The sequence below is a fragment of the Myotis myotis genome, unplaced genomic scaffold (assembly GCF_014108235.1).
Source record: "Myotis myotis isolate mMyoMyo1 unplaced genomic scaffold, mMyoMyo1.p scaffold_m19_p_3, whole genome shotgun sequence".
NCBI classification, from domain to species: Eukaryota; Metazoa; Chordata; class Mammalia; order Chiroptera; family Vespertilionidae; genus Myotis; species Myotis myotis.
The window spans coordinates 95,079,748-95,093,929 of record NW_023416335.1 but is presented as its reverse complement, the minus strand read 5'-3'; the positions used below and the strand labels follow the sequence as shown (position 1 = coordinate 95,093,929).

The 14,182-nt window shown below is 35.5% G+C and overlaps 1 protein-coding gene across 3 annotated transcripts in view; it reads right to left on the bottom strand.

Annotated features, from left to right (window-relative positions):
* The window catches only part of SACS (sacsin molecular chaperone), a 77,110-nt gene that overhangs the window by 37,095 nt on the left and 25,833 nt on the right, over positions 1-14,182 (bottom strand). For all 3 annotated transcript variants that reach the window (XM_036298148.1, XM_036298145.1, XM_036298147.1), the window contains exons 3-5: positions 12,139-12,226; positions 10,945-11,030; positions 7,888-7,999 (exon numbers count right to left, since the gene is read on the bottom strand). In XM_036298148.1, coding sequence (XP_036154041.1) covers positions 7,888-7,999; positions 10,945-11,030; positions 12,139-12,226 — 286 coding nt within the window. The remainder of the gene's footprint in view (positions 1-7,887; positions 8,000-10,944; positions 11,031-12,138; positions 12,227-14,182) is intronic.

Here is a 14,182-nt window from a genome sequence, read left to right as displayed (position 1 = left end):
CACTTCATTGCTGCTGTGTATGTGCTCCATGTGAGTGACGTAGGTGCTTATGTAGGTAGGTTCCAACTTACGGCGAAAATCGCGTTACGTCGCGCCGTAGGAACGGATCTCTGACGGAACCCGAGGACCTACTGTATATGATAATCTTTATCATTAACAAAACAAACATTATAGGAATATTGATAAAATAAATGCAACAGCTAATTCCAGCTGGTTTAAAAATGGCATCTAGCAAGCAGTGCCTAGTTCTGCCTGTTCCAAATGCCCATTAAAAATACCTAAGATGACAAAGAAACAAGGACCAACCACAAAAACTCACAACACTGAACACCAGGGCTGAAAATGAACCTCTTGTCAGAATCTAGAAAAAAATAGCATAACTATGAGGTCCATGGAAGGGAATTAGAAATCCAGCCACGAAGCACAGCGGCCAGCCTGAAGGAAGACCCACCCCTCCCTTCCTGCTGTAAACTAGAAAACTGGGCAGCAGACCCTTTGCTGCCTGACTACTTTTATAAAGCACTTGGTAAATTATAAAATAACAGATGCTTGTTTTTTTTCAAATAAAAAAGTAGTTCCTATGATAAAGAATTTCCTCCTCACATACCCCCTCTCCACGGTTTTTTGGAGTGTCAAAACTACTCCCTATCCTACACATCAGTGCAACTCTAGAAAGAAGGAACAGGTGAAAAACACCCTGTAAGTAGAAGTGTCCTATCTGCTGGTTGTCAGAGCCCTTCCCACACCTTGGCTTATCAGCATCATAACCAGGCAGTGCATATAAACAAGCCCACTTCAGTGAGCAGAGACCTGGGTAAGAGGCAGGTAGACTTCTTAACTGGTTTCTGCATCTAGCAGGTATAATCTAGATATTGTTTAAGGTTTTTAATCAAGGTATAATTCTGATCCTGGAATGAAGAGAGAAGCTGTATATTTTGCCTTTGCTCCAATCTACTTGAGTCACTGAATCTCTGCCTCCATCCCTGAGATCACTCCCTCATGCAATAGAGGACATCTTTCCCACACAGACATTTGCCTTGCCTCAGGGGAAGACAGTCAACACACCCTATTGGAAAACACCTTGCCCTGAGACCACTTAAGAGATTAAAAATAACAATTAGCCTCCAGGCAGTAGCAACTACTCTACCCTGTTTAAAAAAACTCTTGCCACACCTGAGGATGATTGCCTGGGGGGCAATTCAGGTCAGAATCCTATCAGTCTGTAGGCAGCAGCAGTCTCTGGGGGCTTTGAGTCTAAGCCTGATCTAATTAGTCAGAAACAGCCTTTAACACTGTTCCACACTAGAGATTGAGAGGTGTAGAGGATCAACCTAATACATAGTAACAAACTCAAAACAGAAAGCCAAAATGAGGAGACAAAAAAACAACCCCCAAATGAAAGAACTAGAGAATTCTCCAGAAGAAGATATAAATGAAGCAGAGATATGAAATTTATCTAAATCAGAGTTTAGAGTAATGATGGTAAAAATGCTCAACAGCATGAAAAAAGATATAGTAACTATGAAAAAAGAACAGTCTGAGATAAATGACATAACACAAATAAAGAACACATTGGAAGGGAAACACAGCAGATTAGGGGAAGCTGAGAATCAAATCAGTGAATTAGAAGACAGAGTTGAAACTATCAATCAGGAAACCAGAAAGAAAAAACAATTAAAAAATAGGATGACAGCTTAAGGGAGCTGTGGGACAATGGAAATGTAACAATATTAGAATAGCAGGTGTGCCAGAAGAGGCGGAAAGGGAGAAAGGCATAGAGAAGGTGTTTGAAGAAATAATGGCAGAAAACTTCCCTAACCTGGTTAAGGAAAAACTCACACAAGTTAAGGAGGTACAGAGAACCTCAAACAAGAACCCAAACAGGCCCATGCCCAGAAACATCATAATTAAAATGGCAAAAATTAAAGACAAAGAGAGAATCTTAAAGGCAGCAAGAGAAAACTGTTACCCACAAAGGAGTTCCCATAAGGCTGACGCCTGATTTCTCATCAGAAACTCTACAGGCCAGAAGGGAATGGCACAAAGTACTCAAGGTAATGGAAAGCAAGGATCTGAGACCAAGATTACTATATCCAGCAAGGCTTTCATTTAAAATAGACGGTCAAATAAAGAGCTTCCCAGACAAAAACAAAGGCTAAAGGAGTATATCACCACCAGGAATTCTGTAATGAGCAGAAGAAACAGAGAGAAACCTAGCCATACAGAAATATAATGGCAATAAATCAGTACCTATCAATAATAACCCTAATGTAAATGGATTAAATGCTCCAATCAAAAGGCGTAGGGTAGCAGAATGGATACAAAAACATGACCCAACTATAAGCTGTCTATAAGAGACCCACCTCAAAACAAAAGACACACACAGGATGAGAGTGAAGGAATGGAAAAAAAATTTCCGTGCAAATGGAAAAGAAAAATAAGATGGAGTAGCAATACTCATATCCAATAATATAGACTTTAAAATGAAGGTCATAATAAAAGACAACAAAGGTCACTATATAATATTAAAGGGATCAATTCAACAAGAGGATCTAACCCAACATTGGAGCACCTAAATATATAAAACAACTTCTAGAGGACTTTAACAGAGAGATCAATAACAATACAGTCATAGTAGGGTACTTTAACACCCCTCTGACTTCACAGGATAGGTCTTCCAGACAAAAACTTAACAAGGAAACAGAGACTCTAAAGGACACACTGGATCAGATGGCTTTAAAAGAAATTTATAGAACATTCACCCCAACGCAGCAGAATATACATTCTTCTCAAGTGCACATGGATCACAAAGACCACACGTTAGGACACAAAACAAGTCTCTACAAGTTCAAGAAGACTGAAATCATATCAAGCATCTTCTCAGATCAAAGTGGAATGAAATTAGAAATCAACTACAATAAAAACACCCCCAAACATTCAAACACATGAAACCTAAATAGCATGTTACTAAACAATGAATGGGTTACCAACAAGATCAAGAAAGAAATCAAAAACTTCCTGGAAACAAATGAAAATGAACACACAACAATCCAAAATCTCTGGGACACAGCAAAAGGAGTCCTGAGAGGGAAGTCCATAGCACTAAAGGCATACCTAAAAAAACAAGAAAAATCAGCAATAAACTACTTAATCCTACAACTTAAAGAACTAGAAAGAGAACAACAAGAAAAGCCCAGAGTAAGTGGAAGGAGATAATAAAAATTAAAGCAGAAATAAATAACATAGAGACTAAAAAAAAAACAATACAAAAAATCAATGAAACCAATAGCTGGTTCTTTGAAAGGATAAACAAAATTGATAAACCATTAACTGGACTCATCAAGAAACAAAGAGGACCCAAATAAATAAAATCAGAAATGAAAGTGGAGGAGTAACCACTGACACCACAGAAATACAAAGGATTGTAAGAAAATACTATGAACAACTATATGCCAACAAGCTGGACAATGTGGATGAAATAGATAAATTCCTAGAAAAATACAAACTCCCAAAACTGAATCAGGAAGAATCAAAAAACTAATAACAACTGATGAAATAGAAGCAGTAATAAAAAAAACTCGCACCAAACAAAAGCCCAGGTCCGAATGACTTCACAGGGGAGTTTTACCAAACATTCAAAGAAGAACTAACACCTATACTCCTCAAACTATTTCAGAAAATCCAAGAGGAAGGAATACTTCCAAACTCTTTATGAGGCCACCATTATCCTAATTCCAAAACCAGATAAAGGCACTACAAAGAAAGAGAATTACAGGCCAATATCCCTGATGAATATAGATGCTAAAATCCTCAACAGAATTCTACCAAATCAGATCCAGCATTAGAAAGATCACACACCATGACCAAGTGGGATTTATTCCAGGAATGGAAGGCTGGTACAATATTCGCAAATCAATAAACATGATACATCACATAAACAAATTTTAAGGCAAAAATCACATGATCATATTGATAGATGCAGAAAAAGCATTCAACGAAATCCAACACCCATTTTTGATAAAAACTCTCAGCAAAGTGGGAATAGAAGGGTCATACCTCAACATAATAAAAGCAATATATGACAAACCTACAGCCAACATCGTCCTCAATGGGAAACAACTAAAACCATTTTCCCTAAGAACAGGAACAAGACAGGGATGTCTACTTTCACCACTCCTGTTTGACATAGTACTGGAAGTGCTAACCATAGCAATCAGACAAGAAGAAGAAATAAAAGGCATCCAAATTGGAAAAGAAGGAGTAAAACTATTATTATTTGCAGATGACACAGAAAACTGTAAAGACTCCATCCAAAAACTACTAGACTTAATAAATGAATTTGGCAATGCAGCAGGATACAAAATTAACACCCAGAAATCTATGCCTTTTTTATACACCAATAACGAACTCACAGAAAGAGAAACTAAAAAAAAAAATCCCATTTATCACTGCAACAAAAAAATTAAGATACCTAGAAATAAACTTAACTAAGGAGGTAAAAGCCCTATGCTCGGAAAACTACAGGATGTTGAAAAAAGAGATAGAGGAAGACATAAACAAATGGAAGAATATACCGTGTTCATGGATTGGTAGAATCAACATCATACTACCCGAAGCAATCTATAGATTCAATGCAATCCCCATTAAAATACCAACAGAATATTTCACAGACTTAGAACAAACTTTCCAAAAATTCATCTGGAATAAAAAAAGACCCCGAATAGCTTCAGCAATCCTGAGAAAAAAGAACAAAGTTGGAGGGATCACAATACCAGATATTATGCTATATCACAAAGCCACTGTTCTCAAAACAGCCTGATGCTAGCACAGAACAAACACAGAGACCAATGGAACAGAACAGAGAACCCAGAAGTCGACTCAAGCCATTATATTCAATTAATATTTGACAAAGGAGTCAAGAGCATACAATGGAGTCAGGATAGTCTCTTCAATAAATTGTGTTGGGAAAATTGGACAGATACATGAAAAACATGATACTAGACCACCAACTTACACCATACACAAAAATAAACTCAAAATAGATAAAGGACTTAAGACGGGAAACCATAAAAATCTTAGAAGAATCCATAGGCAGCAAAATATCAGACATATGTTGTAGCAATATCTTTACTGATACAGCTCCTAATGAGAAAATAAACAAATGTGACTACATCAAAATAAAAAGCTTCTGCACAGCGAAAGAAACCAGCAACAAAACAATAAGAAAGCCCACTGCATGGGAGAACATATTTGCCAGTGTTATCTCCGATAAGGGTTTAATCTCCAAAATTTACAGGGAACTCATATAACTTAACAAAGGAAGATATACAATCCAATCAAAAAATGGGCAAAGAACTCAAATAGACACTTTTTGAAAGAGGACCTACAGAAGGCCGAGAGACATATGAAAACATACTCAATGTCACTAATCATCTGAGAGATGCAAATCAAAATGGCAATGAGGTACCATCTAACACCTGTCAGAACAGCTGTCATCAACAAATCAATGAATGACAAGTGCTGGTGAGGATGTGGAGAAAAAGGAATCCTCATGCACTGCTAGTGGGAATATAGAGTGGTGTAACCACTGTGGAAAACAGTATGGAGTTTCCTCAAAAAATTAAAAATGGAGCTCCCATTTGACTTTTAAAGCCTATCTTTAGCCCTTGCCAGGTTGCTCAGTGGGTTGGAATGGCATCCCATGCACCAAAAGGTTTCAGGTTCAATTCCCAGTCAGGGCACATACCTAGACTGAAGGTTCAATCTCCAGTTGGGGCACATATAGGAGGCAACCAATCGATGTTTCTCTCTTATATCAATGTTTCTCTTTCTCTTCCTTCCTCTCTCGAAACATATAGATATCCTCAGGTGAGGATTAAACTAAATAAATAAATAGCCTATCTCCAAGTATACTTATACACCAACTCAGTTAAGTAACCTTGTTTCAAATATTTTTAAATGAAAGTCAAGGCTAGAAGTAAAAAAAACAAAAAAATCATACAATTTAGGTAACATTTTACAACAAAATATTCCTACAATCTCTTCACTCTTTCATTTATGGTTCTCTAGTACACACTAGTGTCAGTATGACAGCAGACCTAAAACATTATAACATAAATGATCTGATTTAATCCTCAAAATAACTGGTGGTAAAGTTTGTTCTTATTACCATCGTATAGGCAAGCAGACTTAAATTAAGTGAGGCTCAGTAATCTGCTTAATCACCTTGAGTAAATATGAGGATCAGAGCTTCCACTCTACATACCAGTGCCCCCACTGTATAGTATCGGGACTTAAGCAAACGCCCCTCATAACCACAGTCGGTATTTTTTTTTAACAATGCTTACATTAAACCATGGGATCTTAGAACCAGGAAATCTTACTGGCTCAATCCTCTCATGAGCAACGGAGGTGAGGTGACATGCCCAAGATCACAAATGTCCCAGGAGTTAGGACTAATGTATTATGTCTCACCACATCTCTTTATAGAATAAAAAGATGCAGCTCTCATGTCACAAATTTGGCCTAAGAATAAATCTATTAGGTATAAGAAGTACTAAATGTTTAATGTTTAAATATTTAACAACAATGCTGATTACCCTCCTGAACCATAAAACATATTTTTAAAAAATATATGACTTACATCTCTTTAAAAATATGTTCAGGAAAAAGTCTGAATTGATCCTCCTTTTTCTCAATAACTTTCTATGTAATATACAGTCATTTGCAATCATCCTATTGACTTCATAGCTGCACTGAAAATCATGATTTTTTAAAAAACAACACTTCAAAGAGTGTAACTGAGGTATCAGGAATCTATTGGTTATGGTTTTCTTATTGCAGTGATGGCAAACCTTTTGAGCTCGGTGTGCCAGCATTTTGAAAACCCTAACTTAACTCTGGTGCCGTGTCACATATAGAAATTTTTTGATATTTGCAACCATAGTAAAACAAAAATTTATATTTTTGATATTTATTTTATATATTTAAATTCCATTTAACAAAGAAAAATCAACCAAAAAAATGAGTTCGCGTGTCACCTCTGACACGTGTGTCATAGGTTCGCCATCACTGTCTTATTGTCGTTCGCTTTCCTTATTTTCTTATCTCCTTCAAAATTTCTTTCCAACCCACTTCAAAACATTTCAAGGGTATCCTAAAAGCAGAATCCTCTTCTTTCCAAATGTAGAGAAGTGTTATATATATGGAAAAGGTATCTTTTTGTGTTGCTAACGATGTAAGATACTCAGAAGTGACTAAATAGAACAAGAGGCTTATGTACAGTTGACCCTTGAATAAGGTGGAGATTAGAGGTGCCAATGCACCCAGTTGAAAATCTGTGTTTTACTTTTGACTCCCCCAAAACTTCAATGGTCCCTCAGTATCCACAGGAGACTGGTTCCAAGACTCCCCACAGACACCAAAAAAGATGCCCAAGTCCCTTACATAAAATGGCATAGAACCATGTATCCAGTAGGTCCTCTGCATTCGTATATTCCCACCTGTGGATCAAAATTACTATTTTCAATCCACAATTGCTTGAACCTAAGGATGTGAAACTCAGGGACACAGAGGGAAAACTGTATATTTATTAAAAAGAATCTGCATATAAGTAGACCTGCACAGTTTAAGCCTGTATTGTTCAAGGGCCAACTGAATTTACACTGCTTGTTACTTTGTGTTGAGATTTTTTTCTTTGTTCTCTAAAAATACCAACTAGCAGAGATACCTGCCCACCAAAAGCAGAGAAAACCATCTGAAGTGGAATGAAATATACCAAGAAGTGATGTATGAGTGGTAATTAGACTGTTCATTAAACAGAGTATTATAAATCAATAAAAAGCACCTGTTAGTACATAAAACTTACTCCTAAATATTGATTCTTACCCTGATATTGTGCCATATCTTTTGACCAAAGAGTCTCTGTTCCATATTGAGTTTCATCATACAAAAATTTTACTTCTGTGGCACCAGCATCTTCTGCGTTCTGAATTAATTCCTAATCAAGATATACACCAAAAACAATATTTCATAATACAGTAATCTACTGCCCATCTTTATATTTACTTGTAATATTTAAAAAATAATTACATTTCAGTAAAGAAACCCACTGCTTGCAACATTATCTTTAAGATCTGGTGAGGATACTACTGAAAGTAATTGTTACATACATATGAGTATGGTTGAAAAGACCATGAGTCCTTCTTCAATTACACATACTTACAATGCCTTTTTTTAACTCGCTATTCTTAGCCTGCAACACAAATCCTGAGACTATTTACAACTCTGCCTCTTATTTACAACCTACCCAAAGCCTTCATACAAAAGAAATTACTCAAGTTCCAAACTACACAGACTATTTTGTCATTTGGGATAAATACCCATTCTCAAGCAGTTACCAAAAAAGATCTCATTTATCATTTGCTTACCAAACTTACCTTTCTCTTAGAAAAAAAAAATCAGTCTATATGTACAGTATGTTGCATCTTGAAAACTTGAGGTTAGCATGTCTTTCTCCTATACTAAGATGAAAGTTTTTGAAGGTCAGCACTGCCTTATTCCTTTCATAAAAAGGATGGTAATATTGTCTGGTGGATAAGTAAGTAGATGGGTGAATGGGTAATAAAAGCACTATCATGTGAGAAAGGAAAGGACAAACTACAGGATTTACACCCATCAGTAGCCTCAAAAAAATCCCCAGTCTCAACAACCCCAATCACTTTGGCACACCTACCAAAATCATGTTGGGAGTTCCACACTCTAAAATAAGAGTCCAACTGCTAGAGCCATTACCATAGTCATTAGAACTTGAAATGAACTTCAAAGATATTAACCCTAGTTTATTTTGGACCTTATCTAAAGTATAGAAAAGTCAATACATAGCAATTGCCTGGGTGAGCTGTGATTTAGGCCAAACCAAATCAGGTGGTTACATTTTAAATGGATGGGTCTTTAGAAACACAATAACCCATCTTGTTATTTTTACACTCATAAACCTCTAACATTGGGAAGAACTATATTTTAACTTTTCTGACATCTTGGTATTACTAAACCTGGAGTGGGTTGGGGGGAATGGGCAAGAACTGAAGACAGCAATGCCAACAGCAAAACCTTTATCAGAGTAAAAAGGTGACAGTGCTCACATGAAATGAGACAACTCTAACTGAATAAGGGACTAGCACAGATCTGAGAGCAAGTTCTGAGATCAGGTAAGACGTGTAGTTCACTGGGTGTAACCCAAGAGGTTGGGAAGTCTTACCCAACTGTTGTTCAACCTGAAACATGCCCTTACCTACTTCCTTATCGAATACAAATTACTCCTGTTCACACAACTGCCTATTTCTCATATAATTTGTAGACTAGTTCCTACACTATTTAGTCTAACAGAATCCCTGAAATTAGTAATCTTATTTACATTAGGCTATTATGATATAAATCAGAAATAAAAATTAAAAGGGAGCAAAATATAATGTTAACTTTCAAAATGAGAGCACTTTCAAGGTTGGATCCTGGTTTCATTTGGATATCTATTTTTTATTTATGTGCATTTTAGGGGGCAGAGATGAAGAAAACTGGAGATAAAGTCCCAACTCCCAGGCTCCAACTATCAGTCTCAAGTTGAACGAAAAATAGGATGGGATGCTTTTTCTCAGGGGATCTCTCTCAAACTGATTCTGAGAAGAAGAGGCAATAAATATGTCAATTTGCATATAATCTTGGGCGATTTATTAAAATATCTGGACCTTTCAGCAAACATCACAAAAGGCATAAGACTAAGATTCCTATTAAATCTAAAACGGCTGAATTCTACTAAAACATCCAAGGAACAAAGATTATATTCATATTCAGCTGGCTCGCACATAAATATATACAGTAAGCAAAGAGGAAGGAGTAAATATCAGCTGCTTGCTAGCTACAGGAATGTCCAAAGAGCTCACTCACTACTGTGGCCTTGTTTCCTGATAGGATTTATCACTCACTTTTGAATTGATAATACTCCTGTTACCATCAACTAAATCTTCAAACTTAAATTTATTCTCTTTGCCTCTCTACCCCCATTTCAACCCAATAAAGATACTCTTCCTATCTTCACTTTCCTAATATGTCAATATAAAAATGGTTTGCAAATTAACTCTGTGAATCACTGATGCCTATTCTTAAATGATACATGTCATTATTAAAATCACTGAAGATGCAGCAATCCTCTTTCAGCTCTGAGTATGACTATTAACCTAGTCCTTATTTTCTAAAAATTTACCATCTAAACTAGAAAATATGAGGACTAAAGAATTGTTAATAAACACTAAATAAATTAATGAGAAGGAAAATGCATAATGACTGATCTTTTACAACTAAGGAGGTGTCTTCCTAAACTTAAACACAAAATCTAATCTTTGTAATATCTTCCATATTGCTTTCTTTTATGGTTGTTTATTTTTTTTGAGTGTATTCAAACTAAAAGAATACATCATAAATAGCTTTAAATAACTGAAATAATTAAAGTCTTCCCAAAAGCAAACCTCTAAAACCAGGGGTCAAATGAGCACATGTCGATGGCCCCTGAATGCGGATTCTGTATTATTTTGTTTGTGTGGTTGGTTGGTTGGTAGATTTGTAATGCCATTGTACAATGTTTCACATGCAATTCATAAAATTACATTATAGAATTATATACAGTTACAAAAAAGTGTTCCTAGAGTAGCACTACTTGATTACTGCAACTTAGTGGGTCCCTTTTGCTCTGAAACCCCAAGTATTTATATTGACTGTGTTCTCAACCCACATATCCTGTGAATGCACTGCAAGTGCAGAGGGTAATAAGTATAGCTATTCAAATCTAGACAAAATTCTAAAACATGTAAACACTAACAAGACTTCTAAGTAATTTTATTCCCCTCATTTTTATCAAAGTAAATTCATACACGTACACAACACATGCCCTACCTTAAGAATCTGTCCTCCTTCTGGATATCTTCTTAATATGTCCTTGAGAAAATCAACAAGTGGTGGAGTTGTTTGACCAAATCTACCTAAAATAAAAATCCCATGGCCTGTTACCAATGTGTTATTTGATTCCAAGACACAGTAAAATTCTACAAGTTAAAACTTCATGTTTTACTGCAGCTCTCGGTTATGAAACTCTACGTAATAAACAGATTCAGTAGAGAGTAAAGCAGATTCTGCCCTGGCTGGTGTGGCTCAGTTGGTTGGAACATCATCCTGTACACCAAAAGGTTGTGGGTTCGATTCCTGGTCAGGGAACATACTTAGGTTACGCATCCGATCCCCCATTGACAGAGGCAACCGATCAATGCTTCTCTCTCACACTGTTGTTTCTTTCTCTCTCTCTCCCTCTCTCTCTCCCCCTGTTTCCTAAAAAATCAATAAAAACATTTTTCAAGTGTGGATTAAAAAAAAAAGTAAAGCAGATTCAACTTTACCAAATCTCAAGATTTTTCATTAGCTACAAATTAAGTTTTAAGAATATGTTAAATATACTAAATGTCACAAACGATTATTAATTAAAAAATAAAGAGAATGGGGGAAAGGGCTGATATTTTCTAAAACAATTGAAATAAATGGTGCTTTGCTGCAAAATTATAAGCCAGACCTAATGGTGCTGATAATGACATTCTTAATATTCTCAATCTCAACTGATGATCTGATTGTTCTGAAATTCAGCACAATCACCATCTCAATGGCTATCCAGTCAAATACCCTTAAGCCTTTCCAAACTAGAGATTCTTAGAATTGACTGACCAGGTTTCTTTCAGATAGGTGACAGTCAAGTACAAGGAGAACGGGGGAAGGAAAGTAATTTCTCAGATGCACAAAACAACAACAAAAAAATCTGTATATAAGTAAAAAATAAGTCTGTGCTTAAGAAACAGAATCATCACTATAAATTTATTTGCATCATTTTTGCACAACTATGCACCAAGACCAAACCCCAACTGTTTCACAGACTAATATATCCCACACATTTTTATAACTCACTAACTCCATCTGCCCTTGTTTTCCTCTGGCCCTGATATCCACGCATCACATTCCAATATTATACACTTTCATTTCACTTTTAAAACATAATCTTTATTCAACTAAAAAGGGCAAAATATCCTGGTAAAGTCAATGTTATACCTCCCCCTTTTAAGCCTTTTGATTGAAGGTTTACAAAAAGATGACAATTTTTGGAAGTCAGTTCTCCAATCTTGATCCAGTCAGGTAACTGAAAAAAAAAAAAAGAAATGAATAAAATGTATGAAAAGCAATATAGTTTCTAATACTGTAAATTCAAAACTTTATCATAAATTTTTTTGCACTTAAGATATAATGCTTGTTAACTGTTCTTATCAGGAATTAAGTTGCTCTGGAGAAGTGAATGTTTCAAAGAATAAAAATTTAGTAAAATTTTTTTAAAAATTTAAAAGATAGTTACTAATAGATAGAGATACACATATTTCTGCTTTAAAATAATTTAAATTTTGTATAATGAATGAGGATCATAAACAAAGTCATTCTTTTGATTAGCAGTTCCAAAGTGTATTGCTCAGAGCACAGCTCTATGAGATGTCAACAGATAGAAGACAAAAAAAGTTTTAAATTAATTGGAATAATTTGGGGTTTAGGGCATTTAACATGTTAATATGTATTGTAACTTTCTCAGAAAGGATTACATAAGCAGTATTTCACAAATTTAGCACTGATTTTTTTTTCATTTATTTTCTAGGATATTGTTCCTAGAAATATAGTTTGGAAAACACTGCTACACAGATGTTGCTACAATAAAGGTATGATATAAAAGGAAGGGGCAAATAAGGACTCCAAGGTCTGAAGCTGCTTTGGTCTACAACTTTCCTAAAATTGGCTTTCCTGAAAAACACCTTGATATTCATTTTCCTTTTGGTGTTTGGTCTGATTCTCATATGGGCAAGGTACAATATGTGTGATCATAAGCCACAGGAGCAGTGTAATAGTGCCTTTTTTGGAAAATAAGGTAAGTAATCCAAAGCCAGATAACCTTGTCCCCACTGGTCCACTGTTAAGTGTTGCTATGGAATGATTCCTTACAGGTCAGCAGTTTGCAAAACATTACTCAAAAGCTCACCTGAAGAATCACCATTGTACCTTTCACTTCCTTGACAAGGTGTGAAGGACATAATTTACCATGTCAAAAATTCAGTATTTCCAATTGTCTACCACCCATTTTACACTGATATCTTCCAGGATCCCTAGAGCAACTTACCAAAAGGTGACATCACTAGCTTTCCTTCCATCACTTATCGCTCATCTTTTACTCTGAATCTCAATTACTAATGGCATCTTCTATCTCATCACTTTAATTGGAAAGCTGGGGGAAAAGTCCTCTCTCTCACCAAACCACAGTCAAATTAATTACTTTCTGGGTACCAGCATGTCCCTCCCCAACTTTTCTCATAGCTAACTTGTTCTCTACTTGCAATTGTTCAGACCCTCCACATCTCAGATTTGTATAACAATCCCATCTGGTCTTCTTACTTTCTGTACATCATCTTCATTCTAGTCCCCATCTCTAACATGCAAATCTGAATGTGTTACAATTCCCAGTTTATGAAGCACTTCCTATACATATCGCCACTGAATCTTAAAGCAAGCCTGTAAAAACTCCTTGCACAGGAAATATGGATAAGAATAATCATAGCGGTACTGTTTTAACAACAAAAATTTAGAAACTACCCAAATTCTATGACATATTAATACAATGGAATATTACACAACAATAAAAAAATGAATTAAGTAAACTGTACATAAATTTGGGTGAATATTCATAACATAATATTCAGTGTAAAAATCTAATTCCAGGTTTCTACATATAGAATAATACACTTCTTATAAAGTTCATAAGTAACTAAAAATAAACAGTATATTACCTAGTTTATATATTTAGGTTATACACACATGGACACTTACATACACATACACACAAACATATATATATGTATATATATATCCACACATACACATATGTTAAAACTATTACAGTGACTCAAAAAAAAAAAACCAGAATACTAAACACAAAGGGGTAAGGGAAGAGACACAGGTATACAGGCTGGGAAGAAGCACAAAGGTAAATATAAACTATCAACAGGTTTAGTTCTCCAGTTGGATGATGTCATTATTGTTATTCATTCTATTGTTAGTTAAT